This window comes from Echiichthys vipera, assembly GCF_963691815.1.
Source record: "Echiichthys vipera genome assembly, chromosome: 17".
Lineage (NCBI taxonomy): Eukaryota > Metazoa > Chordata > Actinopteri > Perciformes > Trachinidae > Echiichthys > Echiichthys vipera.
In genome coordinates, this window is record NC_139842.1 from 11,532,824 (window position 1) to 11,547,116 (window position 14,293).

The 14,293-nt window shown below is 40.3% G+C and overlaps 1 protein-coding gene across 1 annotated transcript; it reads left to right on the top strand.

Annotated features, from left to right (window-relative positions):
- Window positions 1–3,068: 3,068 nt before the first annotated feature.
- On the top strand, window positions 3,069–7,118 carry LOC310960220 (uncharacterized protein). Its single transcript, XM_083931850.1, has 2 exons — window positions 3,069–3,258; window positions 5,608–7,118. Exons 1-2 carry the CDS (start codon window positions 3,078–3,080, stop codon window positions 6,621–6,623), a joined length of 1,197 nt encoding a protein of 398 aa, XP_083787976.1. The 5' UTR covers window positions 3,069–3,077; the 3' UTR covers window positions 6,624–7,118.
- The last annotated feature ends 7,175 nt before the right edge of the window (window positions 7,119–14,293 follow it).

Below are 14,293 nucleotides of genomic sequence, written 5' to 3' on the forward strand. Positions count from 1 at the left end.
TGGGTCGTATTTCTGGCATAAACAATAATAAAGAAGTGAAATGATTGTACCATGCTACAGACATTTGAAGAATGCCAGTAAAGTTGCCACGCAGGCAGCATTTCTGTCACATTTCTCTAGTAACTCAATTCATCCAGAGATTGTATCTTATTGCAGTCTGCGTATTTATGCATGGCTGGTAGGAACACACCTGCTCTTGAACAGCGACTCACTCCAGTTAAAACTCCTCAGTTGTTAAGTGACCAAAAATCCAAGGTCCATAATTTTTGATCAGGCTCCGCCGTTTCTTTGCTGTGACTGGTTGTAGGTCAATCCAATTCCGTTCAGAAGCAATTTGCTCTGCACGGTTAACGTCCCTTTGAGATTGATAATGAACAGTGCCCATACGAATGCGCATTTGCGATTCGTCTGGTGATGCCAGGCTGCCACTATTTTAATGGAGCTCTGAGATGGTTGTCCTATTTAATGAAAGCGTTTTCAATCAGCGGCTGGCTTTTCATGAGTTTGCAGGTGCACCTTCAAATTAGGTGCAGACCTGTATCTCATACCACAAACATGGCAGCCGTACGGCCTCTCTCCCGTATGTGTGGTCCTATGTCTCGTCATCTGTCCGCTTTGGTGAAAACGTTTACCGCAAATATCACATGGATATGGTTTTTCTCCTGAACGGTATCTCCTGTGTGTTTTGAGGTGACTGCTCGTGTTAAAAAGTTTGCCACACAGGCCACATTGATACGGTTTCTCCCCTGAATGACTTTTTTAATGAATTGTAAGGTTCTGGCTCTGACTGAATGCTTTTCCACAAATATCACAGTGTTAGAGTTTCTCACCAGAATGGGTCCTCACATGCACAACCAGATGTTCCCTACGGTAAAATGTCTTGCCGCATTCTTGACACACAAACTCTCTTATGCCTTTGTGTATTCTTTCATGCAGCCGGAGACAACGGATATTGAGAAAAGCTTTGCCACAAATGTGACAAATATGCACTTCATTGTGACAACTTTTCACATGTGTTATCAGCTCATGTAAGGACTGGCACATCATCCCACAAACAGTGCAATCAAAATTGTTCTTGTGTGTTTTTATGTGCTTCCTCAAAGAGCCGATTAACTTGAATCCATTGCCACAAAAATGGCAAAAGCTGCGGCCCTTTTCACTTTTAGCAGAGCTTTGCTCATGAGGTAATTCTGCTTTGTCCTCATTAACGCTGCCACTCTGTCCTTGCAGATTATTTTCTTTATTTTACATTGTTTTGTTCTGCTCTTCATTGCTGTTCACCAACTCCTCATCGCTGTCATTGTTCTCACTCAGAGCTGTAGAGCAGTCTGAAGAAACTGGCTGCATGTCATAAGACACTTGCATCTCTGTCTGATCTTCCTCAGTTTTCACAATTTCAGGAAAAAGAAAAAACATCCCCTGTGTTTGACTGTCAACCCCAAGTTCCTCTTGCTCTTCTTTTATCTCGAGTATATTAAAGTCTGTCTGACCCAAGCATTTATTACAGTTTTTATTGTCTAGATCTGTGCTGGTTTGGGAGGGTCCTGGGACCTCAGCATCCAGACTGAAGTTAGACTCTTCAGGTGTTGAGGCTCCTGGGTTCTCCTGCAGCAGTGTGGCATCACATTCATCTCCATATTCCTGTGTGCTGCTGGTCAGTGAAGGCTCTGCAGCTGCAAAAGGGACAGAACAGAAGCAGAAGTCACCCAACAGCCTGTAATGTTTCCATTTCAAGGAAGTCATTTTAACTAAGGTACACAAAATATGTTAAACTCCAATTTGCATGGGCAGTGCCTGGAGAAGTGTTGCTCACACTACTCTGAAGACATATTCAAATATTTAGTGCTGCTGCGCGCTTGCGTTGAAAAGAGGACGGGGGCATCCTTTGCTAGCTACTTTACACTACTTTACCACAACTTCTACCACAACTTTAAGCTAAATATAGGGTTTACAGTAACAAGACGCTACTAAACAGCACATTTAACCTGGGTCCCAAACCTTGTGTCTTTCGCAGGAGGTCGAGCTGTTGTCTCAGACTTCCAGCCTCCTCTTTGGCTCGACTCACTTCGGCTTCGTAAGCTAACGTTATTGTTTTCTCCACCTCTCCGAGGATCTCTTCTGCCGCTGTGTACAGCCGCCGATGAACAAACGCCCTCAGCTGAATCATCGTAGTGTCCATGAGACACAGCTCAAAAACATCAACAATAGTAGCCGGAAATCAGGAAAATAAACTCAGGTAACCTAGCCCAAACTTGTAGCCTGTGTTTATCCGCGAGCAGATCACATGAATTCCGGTTTCAATCGTTCAGGATAAAAGCGTAAATTCAAAAAAATAAATGCAAAAATGATTAAGAGACAACAGAAGCACAGTGAGTTTAGTATATGAAAAGTAAAATTGCAAAACCATAAACTAAATTATCCTACCATTATGAGAAAATTTAGCTCAATAAAAAAAAACTATGGCCATAATACAATTGTAAATATATATTATATATACATATATTTATAATATGGTAATATGATGAACATTGGTAGTGCAATACAGTGACTAAACACAGCTAAAAGACGTATTATCTTTCTATCTTTCTTTGAATATAATCATTTTTGTCAAGAAAGATAAAAAACAAAAAGTATCCTAACGAGATCCGGTTTTGGCGCTGTGCCTTCAAAATAAAACCACAAAGCCAGTGCCCCACACTAATCATAATGTATTGATACATTTATCCATTACGAAATGCTACCATGAATTAAGTAATCACACTATAATTTAAATAATGAATTAACTCCGAGCTTTACAATTATTTAATTGGCCAATTGATCCAACATAATGCAGCTCACTTTCTGATAATGTTAGGTTAATTAAGTTCATGGTCTGCCCTTTTGTTGTCTGTTAGTCATTTTTGTATCTTAATTTAAAATTGACGCTTTTATTCTGAAGGATTACAAACCGGATAGAATTCGTGGCTGCCAGCTAACGGTTCAGAGGCTATCCGCCTGAGCTAGGTAGGCTGAGTTTAGCTTCTTGCTATCCTGCTACAACAGCTGAGGTGGTTGTCCCGTAACTTTCTCCGGAGATCATGGACACAACGATGATTCACCTGAGGGCGTTTGTTCATCAGCGGCTGTACACAGCGGCAGAAGAGATCTTCGGAGAGGTGGAGAAAACAATAACGTTAGCTTACGAAGCCGAAGTGAGTCGAGCTAAAGAGGAGGCTGGAAGTCTGAGACAACAGCTCGACCTCCTGCGAAAGACACAAGGTTTGGGACGCCGGTTAAATGTGCTGTTTAGTAGAGTTTTCCGTTTTAACCTTTTCACAGCTGTAAACATAAACATTCCAAAACAGTCATAGTTTATTTGCTACTCTGGTATTTTGCTTTATTAGCCTTTCAATTTACTCATGGGCCGGAGCTCCACGCTGCTTCATTGGCTCCACTGCGCCACCAAGTGGACAATAAATGTAAAACAGGCTCAGGCGTGATTGACACCGTGACTTTGGTGCGTGACCCTCTGATAATGCCAATAAACCAGAGGTGTCCAATTCCGGTCCTGGGGGGCCACTGTCCTGCATGTTTTAGCTTTCTCTCTGCTCTGACACACCTGATTCAAGCAGCTGAAGCTCCTCACAGGTTAAGAAATCATTAGACTCAGGTGTTTTAGAGCAGAGAGAAACCAATAACATGCAGGTCAGTGGCCTTCCAGGACCGCAATTTGGCACCCCCACAATAAACAAATAATATACTCATTTATATGGTGCATGATAGAATGATCATGACCGAAAGAACGAAGTCGCGGGTACAAGCGGCCGAAATGGGTTTTCTCAGGAGGGTGGCTGGAGTCTCCCTTAGAGAGAGGGTGAGAAGTTCAGCCATCCGTAAGGAACTCGGTGTAGAGCCGCTGCTCCTTTCCGTTGAAAGGAGCCAGTTGAGGTGGTTCGGGCATCTACTAAGGATGCCCCCTGGGCGCCTCCCTAGGGAGGTGTTCCAGGGGGCATCGTCCAGCTGGGAGGAGGTCTCGGGGAAGACCCAGGACTAGGTGGAGAGATTATATCTCCACACTGGCCTGGGAACGCCTCGGGATCCCCCAGTTAGAGCTGGTTAATGTGGCCCGGGAAAGGGGAGTTTGGGGTCCCCTGCTAAAGCTGCTGCCCCTGCGACCCCACCCCGGATAAGCGGATGAAGATGAGATGATAGAATGATGGCAGGGACAGAGGGGAACGTTGAAACAAATTGGGGAGAGGGTTGTGATGTGAATGTGCCTGTGTTACAAAAGACATTTTATTCATTTTATTTGATAGTAACTTTTCCACAGTGCTGGGCTTCTGGTGGTTTCTTTTAAAAGAAAAAAACGATTTCACCTGCTTTAGAAAACACCCTTTCACAGGGCACACATGAAGCTGCGGTGCGGAGAGAAGTAACACTGAGGTTATACTAGAGATGCACCGATCCGGTACCTGGATCGGATATCTGCTCCGATTTTTCTTTTTTCTTAATATCTGTTTGCAGTGCACTTTACATGTAATTGTTATTTATTTATTTTTGCTGCTAATGTGCACTTTATTTGTTAATAAATATAAATATCTGTGTTAATTTGTTACCTTTTTGTAACAAGTCTAAATATTTATATAGAGCCTGATGTCTTCACTCACATGGCAAGGTCTACGCTTCAGTCATTCATCAATAGTTTCGGATCAGTATCGGTCGATATGCTCAGCCCAGGTATCAGTATTGGATTGGATAGGTGCATCTCAAGTTGGGACATACATTGCATCCCGTTACCCTGGTTAAGTTAAATGTAGAGGAAATGTATAAGATAAAATATGTACGACTGTAAATGACAGAAATGAGCAGTAAGATTAAATTATTGCATCTATGTGGTGGATAAAGTTATTGCACAAAAAAGAAGAAGATAAGTGTCCAGTTATGTAGAAGTAGATTATTAATTACACAGTGAGTGGCTCCCACTTCTTCCCTTCTGTCCAGTGTTGTCCTCTCCCCCACCGTCACCAGCGGGTCCAGTTTCATGCCGACCACAGAGTCGGCCCGCCTGATCAGTTTGTCCAGTCTGGAGGTGTCCTTCTTGGATATGTTGCCCCCCAGCACACCACAGTGTAGAAGAGGACACTGGTGACCACAGACTGGTTAAAACTGTCTAAATAAGAAGTCATTCAGCTTGTTCGCCCTCTCCATTGTCTCCCAAATCATTTCTTTGAATCTGCATCCCTAGGAAAGTGCATGCTGCAGAGCAGGCTGTGCATGCGTACAGCAGAAGAACAGTATGAAAAATAAGACTAGTTCTTTCCTTGTTTATTACGGTTGCTGCGGACCGTTGGATTGATTGGAGTAATGATTGAGTGATCCACCAAACATGCACTTAACACAATCCACTCAAGAACTGCACAAGCTCTGTATAAGTAGTGTAATTTTTTTAAATACTGTAGAGCTACATAGTAGTGAAAAAAGCAACACTTTCCTAGAAACTGTCCATGCAAATTGGAGTTTTAATATTGTGTGTATTTTTAATTTTTATTTTCACAAATGTCCTTCCTTTTAAATGGAAACATTACAGGCTCTTGGGTAAGTTTTGCTTCTGTTCTGTCTCTTTTGCAGTTTCAGAGCCTTCACTGACCAGCAGCACACAGGTCCAACTTGGCGATGACGGTCAAACACAGGAGATGGTTTTTCTTTCTCCTGAGATTGTGGAAAGTGACGAAGATAAACCAGAGACGCAAGTGTCTTATGAAATGCAGCCAATTTCTTCAGACTGCTCTGCAGCTCAGAGTGAGAACAATGACAGTGATTTAGAGTTGGTGAACAGCAAAGAAGAACAGAACAAAACAATGAAAAGGAAAGGAGAGAATTTGCAGGGACCAAGTGGCAGCGTTGATGAGGACAAAGCAGAATCATGTGATGAAAGCTCTGCTAAAAGTGAGAAGGACGGCCGTTTTTGCCATTTGTGTGGCAAGAGGTTCCATTACATCGGCTCTTTGTTAAGGCACATAAAAGCACATCAGAACAATTTTTTTTGCACTGTTTGTGGGATGATGTGCCAGTCCACACAGGAGCTGATCGCCCATTTGAAAAGTGGTCACAATAATGTGCTTTTTTGTGAGATTTGCGGCGATATTTTTTCCAACGTTGCTTCCCTCCAGAAGCATAAAAGAATACATACAAACAAAAAAGAGTTTGGGTGTCAGGAATGTGGAAAGAAATTTTTTGATAAAAGCCATCTGGCTGTGCATGTGAGGACCCACTCTGGTGAGAAACCGTTTCACTGTGATATTTGTGGAAAATCATTCAGTCAGAGTGGAACCCTTGTAACTCATAAAAGAACCCATACAGGGGAGAAACCGTATCAATGTGGCCTATGTGGCAAAGCTTTTGCTACTAAGAGTGATCTCGGAGTACACATGAGGTACCATACAGGAGAAAAACCTTACGCATGTGATTTTTGTGGCAAACGTTTTATCAAAAGCGCAGAGATGAAACGTCATAGGACCATACATACGGGAGAGAAGCCACATGGCTGCCATATTTGTGGGAAGAGAAGCAGGCGTGCAAGTGATCTAAAAACGCACCTGAGATGTCACGAAATGGCAGCTGCTGAGAAAAAACAGTTACAATAATTCGGCAGACCATCTCAGAACTCATTTACAAACTGTACTGTATATCGTAGCCGCACGGGTAATAATAAGTATATTTGTTGATATTTTAATATGAAGTTCCTGTTTCCTCTGTTCAAGTCTTGTAACTTCATTATGCTGTTGTCTCTATAATTACTGTAGATGTTTTTAATTACAGTTAAGAGATTGTGTATTTCTTCAGTAGTTGGTTGGTGCTTTTTGTTTTGGTTAACTACTGAAATATTTATATTAGACTAGTCAACCTTTTTTTTGTTTTATTTGCATGTTGGCTGATAGTGGTCGTCTTTGCTACCAAAATCGTCTGATCACCTATTATATATCGTATGTTCCCATTTCTCTTGAGTTTCTTCGGAAAGACTTTGTCATCGTTGGTCTTGTCAGTTTCTTTACAGCGGTAATTAAAAACGGTTCTATTGGTAACATCCACAACGGTGTAAATGAGGCTAAGGCCAGAGATACGTTCTGTTCAGCAACCGCTTTTATGGATCCACTACTTTGTAAATTGTGTTGAATTGTTGGTTAAATAAACCATTCTTTTTTAAAAAGAACTCCTGTTATAACAGTGTGTTTGTCAAAATGGGTTGCGTCTTCTACCTACAAAGGATTATTTTAGTATATTCAATTCAATAATATTTTAATATTAGTGAGTATTGTGCATGTAATAGTGCTTACTGTATGTGCTAGCTTAGATACCATAAACTAGATTAATCCAACATTAGCGGAAACTGAGCTAAATAAAAAATTAGGATCACAGCCGTATTGTAAACACTGTATTTATTAATAATATGGTAATGTGCTGGATATTGGTAGTGCATGTTTAACAATAGGGGTCATAATCAGTAAAAGAAAACCACCAACAGTGCTTTATGGATGTCCCCATCAGAAAAACTCAGACACATTGCAAAGAATATATTGAAACACCATCAGCGAAGTTTTCGTACAGACAATTCCTTTCATAATTTGGTTTTGGAAAAGTGTTAAGAACCAGGAAGTGAATTCATAATGTAAACATTGCTTGATTTGATTTTTCTGTGCAAATGTGTTGTAAATCCTGCTGCTGGGTCATCATTTGTGATTGTTTTATCAGGTGGAAAGTGTATGGTCATTTGAAATAGAACGACTAAAACGCAGCTTACAGACCCTTCTGTTTCCATGGATACAGCGTGTGTTTGAATGTCATCCTGTTTGTCAATAAAGATATTTAAAAAAAAAAAAAAAGAATCCTGGCAATCATAAGATCCGGTTTTGGCGCTTGGCCTTCAAAACAAAACCATAAAATGATTATGATGTGTGTCCATAGTGTGCCCCACAATCATGTCCTTTTACAGAGCTTAATCATAATTCATTTATACATTTATAAATGTCGAAATGCTGTTGTGAATTAAATAATTTCACTATCCTTGAGATAATAATTTAGTCAACTTTGAGCTTTACAGTTACTGAATTTGCCAATTGATACAATATAAAGTAGCATATTACTTATGTGCCTACTTGTCATAGTAGGATGAAGTGCAGATTACTTATACTCACTTATACACATGCTCATCCACAGTATCTCCTGTTCATGCAATATGTTTATTGCTCTCTTGTATGCAGAGGCACTTCCAGCTTGGGACCTCAGTTTCTGAGCGCTGACAAACTTTAAATTCTCTCTCTCGGGGGCCCCACCTGGCTCAACCCACTGATTTCTTATCATTTAAGGTTAATGTATTTTACATTTTGGCTATTTTATTTCTCATATACACTCCTCAGTGTCCTTCAATTGACGCTTTTATTCTGAAGAATTACAAACCGGATAGATTTTGTGACTGCTAGCTAGCGGTTCAGAGGCTATCCGTCTGAGCTAGGTAGGCTGAGTTTAGCTTCTCGCTATCCTGCTACAACAGCTGAGGTGGTTGTCCCGTAACTCTCTCCGGAGATCATGGACACAACGATGATTCAGCTGCGGCTGTTTGTTCATCGGCGGCTGTACACAGCGGCAGAAGAGATCCTCGGAGAGGTGGAGAAAACAATAACGTTAGCTTACGAAGCCGAAGTGAGTCGAGCTAAAGAGGAGGCTGGAAGTCTGAGACAACAGCTCGACCTCCTGCGAAAGACACAAGGTTTGGGACCCAGGTTAAATGTGCTGTTTAGTAGAGTTTTCTGTATAATTGCTTGAAAATTTAAAGTTAGTGGTGAAAAGATAACGTTATGGCAGAGGTTCGTTTGCTGTTTATTTGTTGTTTATTACGGTTGCTGCGGACCGTTGGATTGAATGGACTAATGATTGAGTGATCCACCAAACATGCACTTTACACAATCCACTCTCCAAGAACTGCACAAGCTCTGTATAAGTAGTGTAATTTATACTGTACAGCTTAAGAGTAGTGTAGGCAACACTTTCATTAAAACTGTCCATGCAAATTGGAGATCTAATATTGTGTGTATTTTTTATTTTATTTTTTAACAAATGTCCTTCCTTTAAATGGAAACATTACAGGCTCTTGGGTAAGTTTTGCTTCTGTTCTGTCTCTTTTGCAGCCGCAGAGCCTTCACTGACCAGCAGCACACAGGTCCAACTTGGCGATGACGGTCAAACACAGGAGATGGTTTTTCTTTCTCCTGAGATTGTGGAAAGTGACGAAGATAAACCAGAGACGCAAGTGTCTTATGAAATGCAGCCAATTTCTTCAGACTGCTCTGCAGCTCAGAGTGAGAACGATGACAGTGATTTAGAGTTGGTGAACAACAAAGAAGAACAGAACAAAACAATGAAAAGGAAAGGAGAGAATTTGCAGGGACCAAGTGGCAGCGTTAATGAGGACAAAGCAGCACTACCTCATGACGAAAGCTCTGCTAAAAGCAAAAAGGACCGCCGTTTTTGCCGTTTGTGTGGCAAGGGAGTCCAGTCAAACAGCTCTTTGATAAATCACCTAAAAACACACAAGAAAATGTTTTTTTGCACTCTTTGTGGGATGATGTGCCAGTCCACACATGAGCTGATCACTCATTTGGAAAGTTGTCACAATAATGTGCATTTTTGTGACATTTGTGGCAATGTTTTTTCCCACATTGGTTATCTCCGGCGGCATAAAAAAAAACACACAGGCAAAAAGGAGTTTGGGTGTCAAGAATGTGGAAAGACATTTTTGAAAAGAAGAGACCTGGCTGTGCATGTGACGACCCACTCTGGTGAGAAACCGTTTCACTGTGATATTTGTGGAAAATCATTCAGTCAGAGTGGAACCCTTGTAACTCATAAAAGAAGTCACACAGGGGAGAAACCGTATCAATGTGGCCTATGTGGCAAAGCTTTTGTTACTAAGAGTGATCTCGGAGTACACATGAGGTACCATACAGGAGAAAAACCTTACGCATGTGATTTTTGTGGGAAGAGAAGCAGGCGTGCAAGTGATCTGAAAAAGCACCTGAGATCTCATGAAATGGCAGCTGCTGAGAAAACATAGATACATTAACCAGACAGACCATCTCAGAACTTACAAATTGTGTATATCGCACATTTGTAAAAAGTAGCCAGCCCCTTTATTTACCTCAGCTGCAGAGGGAATAAGGCCTTTATTTGAAGCATGGGTAATAATAAGTACATTTGTTAATAATTAATATGAAGTTCCTGTTTCCTCTGTTCAAGTCTTGTAACCTCATTATGCCGTTGTCTCTATAATTCCTGTAGATGTTTTAAACTATAGTTAAGAGATTGTGTATTTCTTCAGTAGTTTGTTGGTGCTTTTTGTTTTGGTTAACTACTGAAATATTCACATTAGACTAGACTACACATTTTATTAGTCTAGTCTGATCGCCTATTATATATGTTCCCCTTTGTCTTGAGTTTCTTCAGAAAGACTTGTCATCGTTGGTCTTGTCAGTTTCTTTACAGCCAATTGTGGACTGCACTGTTGCTCAACCTTTTAGTATCAGATTAGTGTCAGTACCTCAACAGAGCGGTAATGAAAAAATGGTTCTATTGGTAACATCCACAACTTTTGGTTTCGGTGTAAATGAGGCTATAAGCAGAGATACATTCTGTTTGGCAACCTCTTTTATGGACCCACAACTTTGTAAATTGTGTTGAATTTTTGGTTAAATAATACATTTTTAAAAAAGTCATGTAGGTGCAACCGGCATCCCAAAGATGATTGTTCATTTCTGGATTAATGTGAATTTTCAGTTTGATTATGAGAAGGCCTAGGCCAGATCAAACAAAGGAAAAGACTAGGCCCGAATGCCTGGTAGCCTATGTTCCTGAGCACATGGTCACAGACAAAGAACCGCCATGCAACCCTCCCCCAACAGGCCACACCCAGGTGTGAACTCTCCAAGGGACCCCAAACTGTAGTCCATTGGCTGACCTGACCTCATCATGTCTATAAAACTGGAGGACACCCTCCTGCAGAGCTGCCTGACGAAACAACAGACCGGCAGAGATGCGAGTGCCTGCCGTTTTACCTGCTGGTAGCTGGTCACAGAGACCACCTTTGCACAAACAACCTCTCCTGTGTTTGAAGGCAACACAGGAAAGACTTTCACAGCAGTGCGGAAGGACAGCGAGAGGCCCCTGCCATCAGCCTGGCTTGTTGTTTAGCTTTAGTTTATTTTAGTTTTGTTTGTGCATTTATTAATTGGTTGATAAATGTTTGTGTTTACAATATGTCTGTTTATTTAATATTACACAAAAATGAATGTGCCAGCCTCTACTAAGAAAAGAACTTTAAAATCCTTCAACTAATTAAACTAATACATTTATCGGTGTTCAGCTCTTAATTAGTAGTTTAATATGTTTGTTAAAATTACATTAACTACCATTTACTGAATTTGGAAAAAGAAAGAAAAAAAATCATTAAAAACCCCACAAGGTGAATTACTAACACAGTTTATCTATTTAGAGAAAATTTTGAGGTGAATGCATTTGCTGTTTTGTCCTCACTTCATCAACTCACATAATATATGTACATTTGATAGTCACCCTATTGATCCAATTAACCTAGAGTACCTACACTCACATTCTAAAAGCTTGTCTGGCAAAATGGGTTGCGTCGTCTTTATTATTATTTAGTATTTTAATATATTTAAGTCAATAATAATACGAATTTATTATTCTTGTTAATCTTTGCACAAGTTGTAATAGTGCTAGCTAATAGATACCATAAACTAAGTTAAAATTTTGTGGCGATATTTTCCCCACATTGGTTATCTCCGGCAGCATAAAAGAAAACACACAGGCAAAAAAGAGTTTCGGTGTCAAAAATGTGAAAGACATTTTTGGAAAGATGCGATCTGGTTGTGCATGTGAGGACCCATTCGGACGAGAAACTGTTTAACTGGGATTTTTGTGGAAAACATTTTTACCCAAAGCAGAGAGGACCATGCATACAGGAGAGAGGCCGTATGGCTGCAATGTTTGTGGTAAGACATACATGTTTGAACTTGGTCTGAAAGGGCACCTGAAATGTCATGTACAGGCAGCTGCTAAGAGTAAACAGTCACAGTAACCAGGCAGACCATCTCCGAGCTCAATATCAAATTGTATATACAGGATGTCCAGAAAAATGTATTCACACTTTAAATAGTTAAGTAGGTGTTCATTAAATTAATTTAATTATATAAATGTGATACACTTTACAAACATAATTTTATTGTTTTGTCACCTTCTGTTCTCAAACTTACAGTACATCCGTTCTGATCCAGACACTGCTGACAACGTGACGCAATAGAATCACACACACATCACGAAACAATTCCCTTGGTATTTGTGTGCATTCACGTTCATTGGCTGCTCTCAATTCAGCAACTGTTGCAGGTCTCATAGCGTAGACTTTGTCCTTTAGGTATCCCCATAAATATATATATATATACATATATAAAAATGGAGTTATCAGCTGCTAAAGTGTGTATACATTTTTGGGACACCTTGTATAGTAAATTTGTAAACGGTAGCCAGTGACTTTATCTTTTGTGTGTTGTTTTAGTTGCTGTATGTTGATCAGGTCTCTCATGAGAATGAGACCCCGTTTCTCAATTAGATTACCTGTGTAAATAAAGGTCGTTTTTTTTCACTTGCTTCAGCCTTTATTTAAAGCACAGGGTAATAATAAATACATTTAGACATATTTTAATATGAAACTCCTGTTTGCCCTGTTCAAGTTTTGTAACTACATTATGGCGTCATCTCTATAATTCCTGTATATGTTTCAAATTGTAGTGTTTATATACCGTGTATATATATATATATATATATATATATACACGGTACATATACACATTCTGTCTAGCAACCTCTTTTATAGACCCAGAACTATGTTGCAAATTTTGTAAATTATTTTTTAAAACGTCCGTTACTCTTCATGTTTCCCTCACATGGAGCTTCAAAGGGATACTTCACCCATTTTAATTCAGTTTTGTGTGTGCTTCCCTCGATGGTGGAAGTCCCCATGGAACGGAGCATCGTTCACAAAATCAGGAACACAAGAGCTGCTGGTCTACCGCTGCCATGATCGGTTAGTTTCTTTTTCGTTATATTGTAACTTTGGTGGGTAACTAGCTGCGTGTTGAAGATATGTCCCATGGCAACCGCCTCGGTATGTGCCGGCAGCCAGGGGATAAAATCACAACATACCAGTGCCTGTCATGAGCTATTGCTTGAACATATGTACTTCTTTTGTCAAACAATTGACAGTCACGTAGGATGCCATTATCAACAGACTTATTTCAAAACAATGATTTGAATTTGAAACATATTCTGGTTATTCCAATCTTGAATCAGCGTTTCATTTGCTAGGTCTACGTAATCCCGCTTTTAACACAGATACTCACTAAAAAAATCTACAGTGTGATGCTAAATATCAATTTTGAATTGATTTTATTGACTTGAAATGAAAGTGGTCCTCCAGAATTAAGATGAGAACAGTGCCCATAGCAACGGTCTGCTATATAAGGGACATTGTCCATTAGCAGAATGGAATGGAAGATAGGCAGGCCAGAACCTTAAGACCCACAGCGTTCATGGAGTCCATTGGTGGATGGAACAGTGGGTTAGTGGCCAGCAGCAAGAAGTTACTGCTGGATACCGGGTTCAATCCCTGGTCTGGGTAGAGTATGTTCTCAAGGTGGGTCCACTCTCACCACCAAAAACATGTATACTAGGTGATTGCTCCTGTCAGGGCCCCTGACCAAGGCACTGGCATAAGGACTTGAGCTGGTCCCGGTTGGTCCTCAGGGTCTGCACTGCTGCTGCCCAGGACGGGTTAAATGCAGAGGACACATTTTGTTTCAATACATGTGAGAAATTACAATAAAATAATCTACTTCTTAATCTATGATTATGGACACCTAAAAGGCATTATCTCAATTGCCAAAGAAAAGCAAAATTAAGACCATATATTTATGTTTTCATGCGTTTTGCAATCAAAATAAGTTTATTTCAAACAAAAACTCTCTAGTAGCAACTTTGGGTTTGACTAACACCTGAAAGAATCAATGTCATCCCATGAGGTCCTTTAACTATGCAAATGTCAGACAAGCTAGCTATCTAGCCCTGTCATTGTCAACAAATGTATATACCAATTATCACAGAAAATAAAGCCACGTTATCGAGCTGAATAGCAGACGGGAGATGATCCTTTGGTTAAGAGGGGCAATGCAACTTAGTTCTTGCAGCT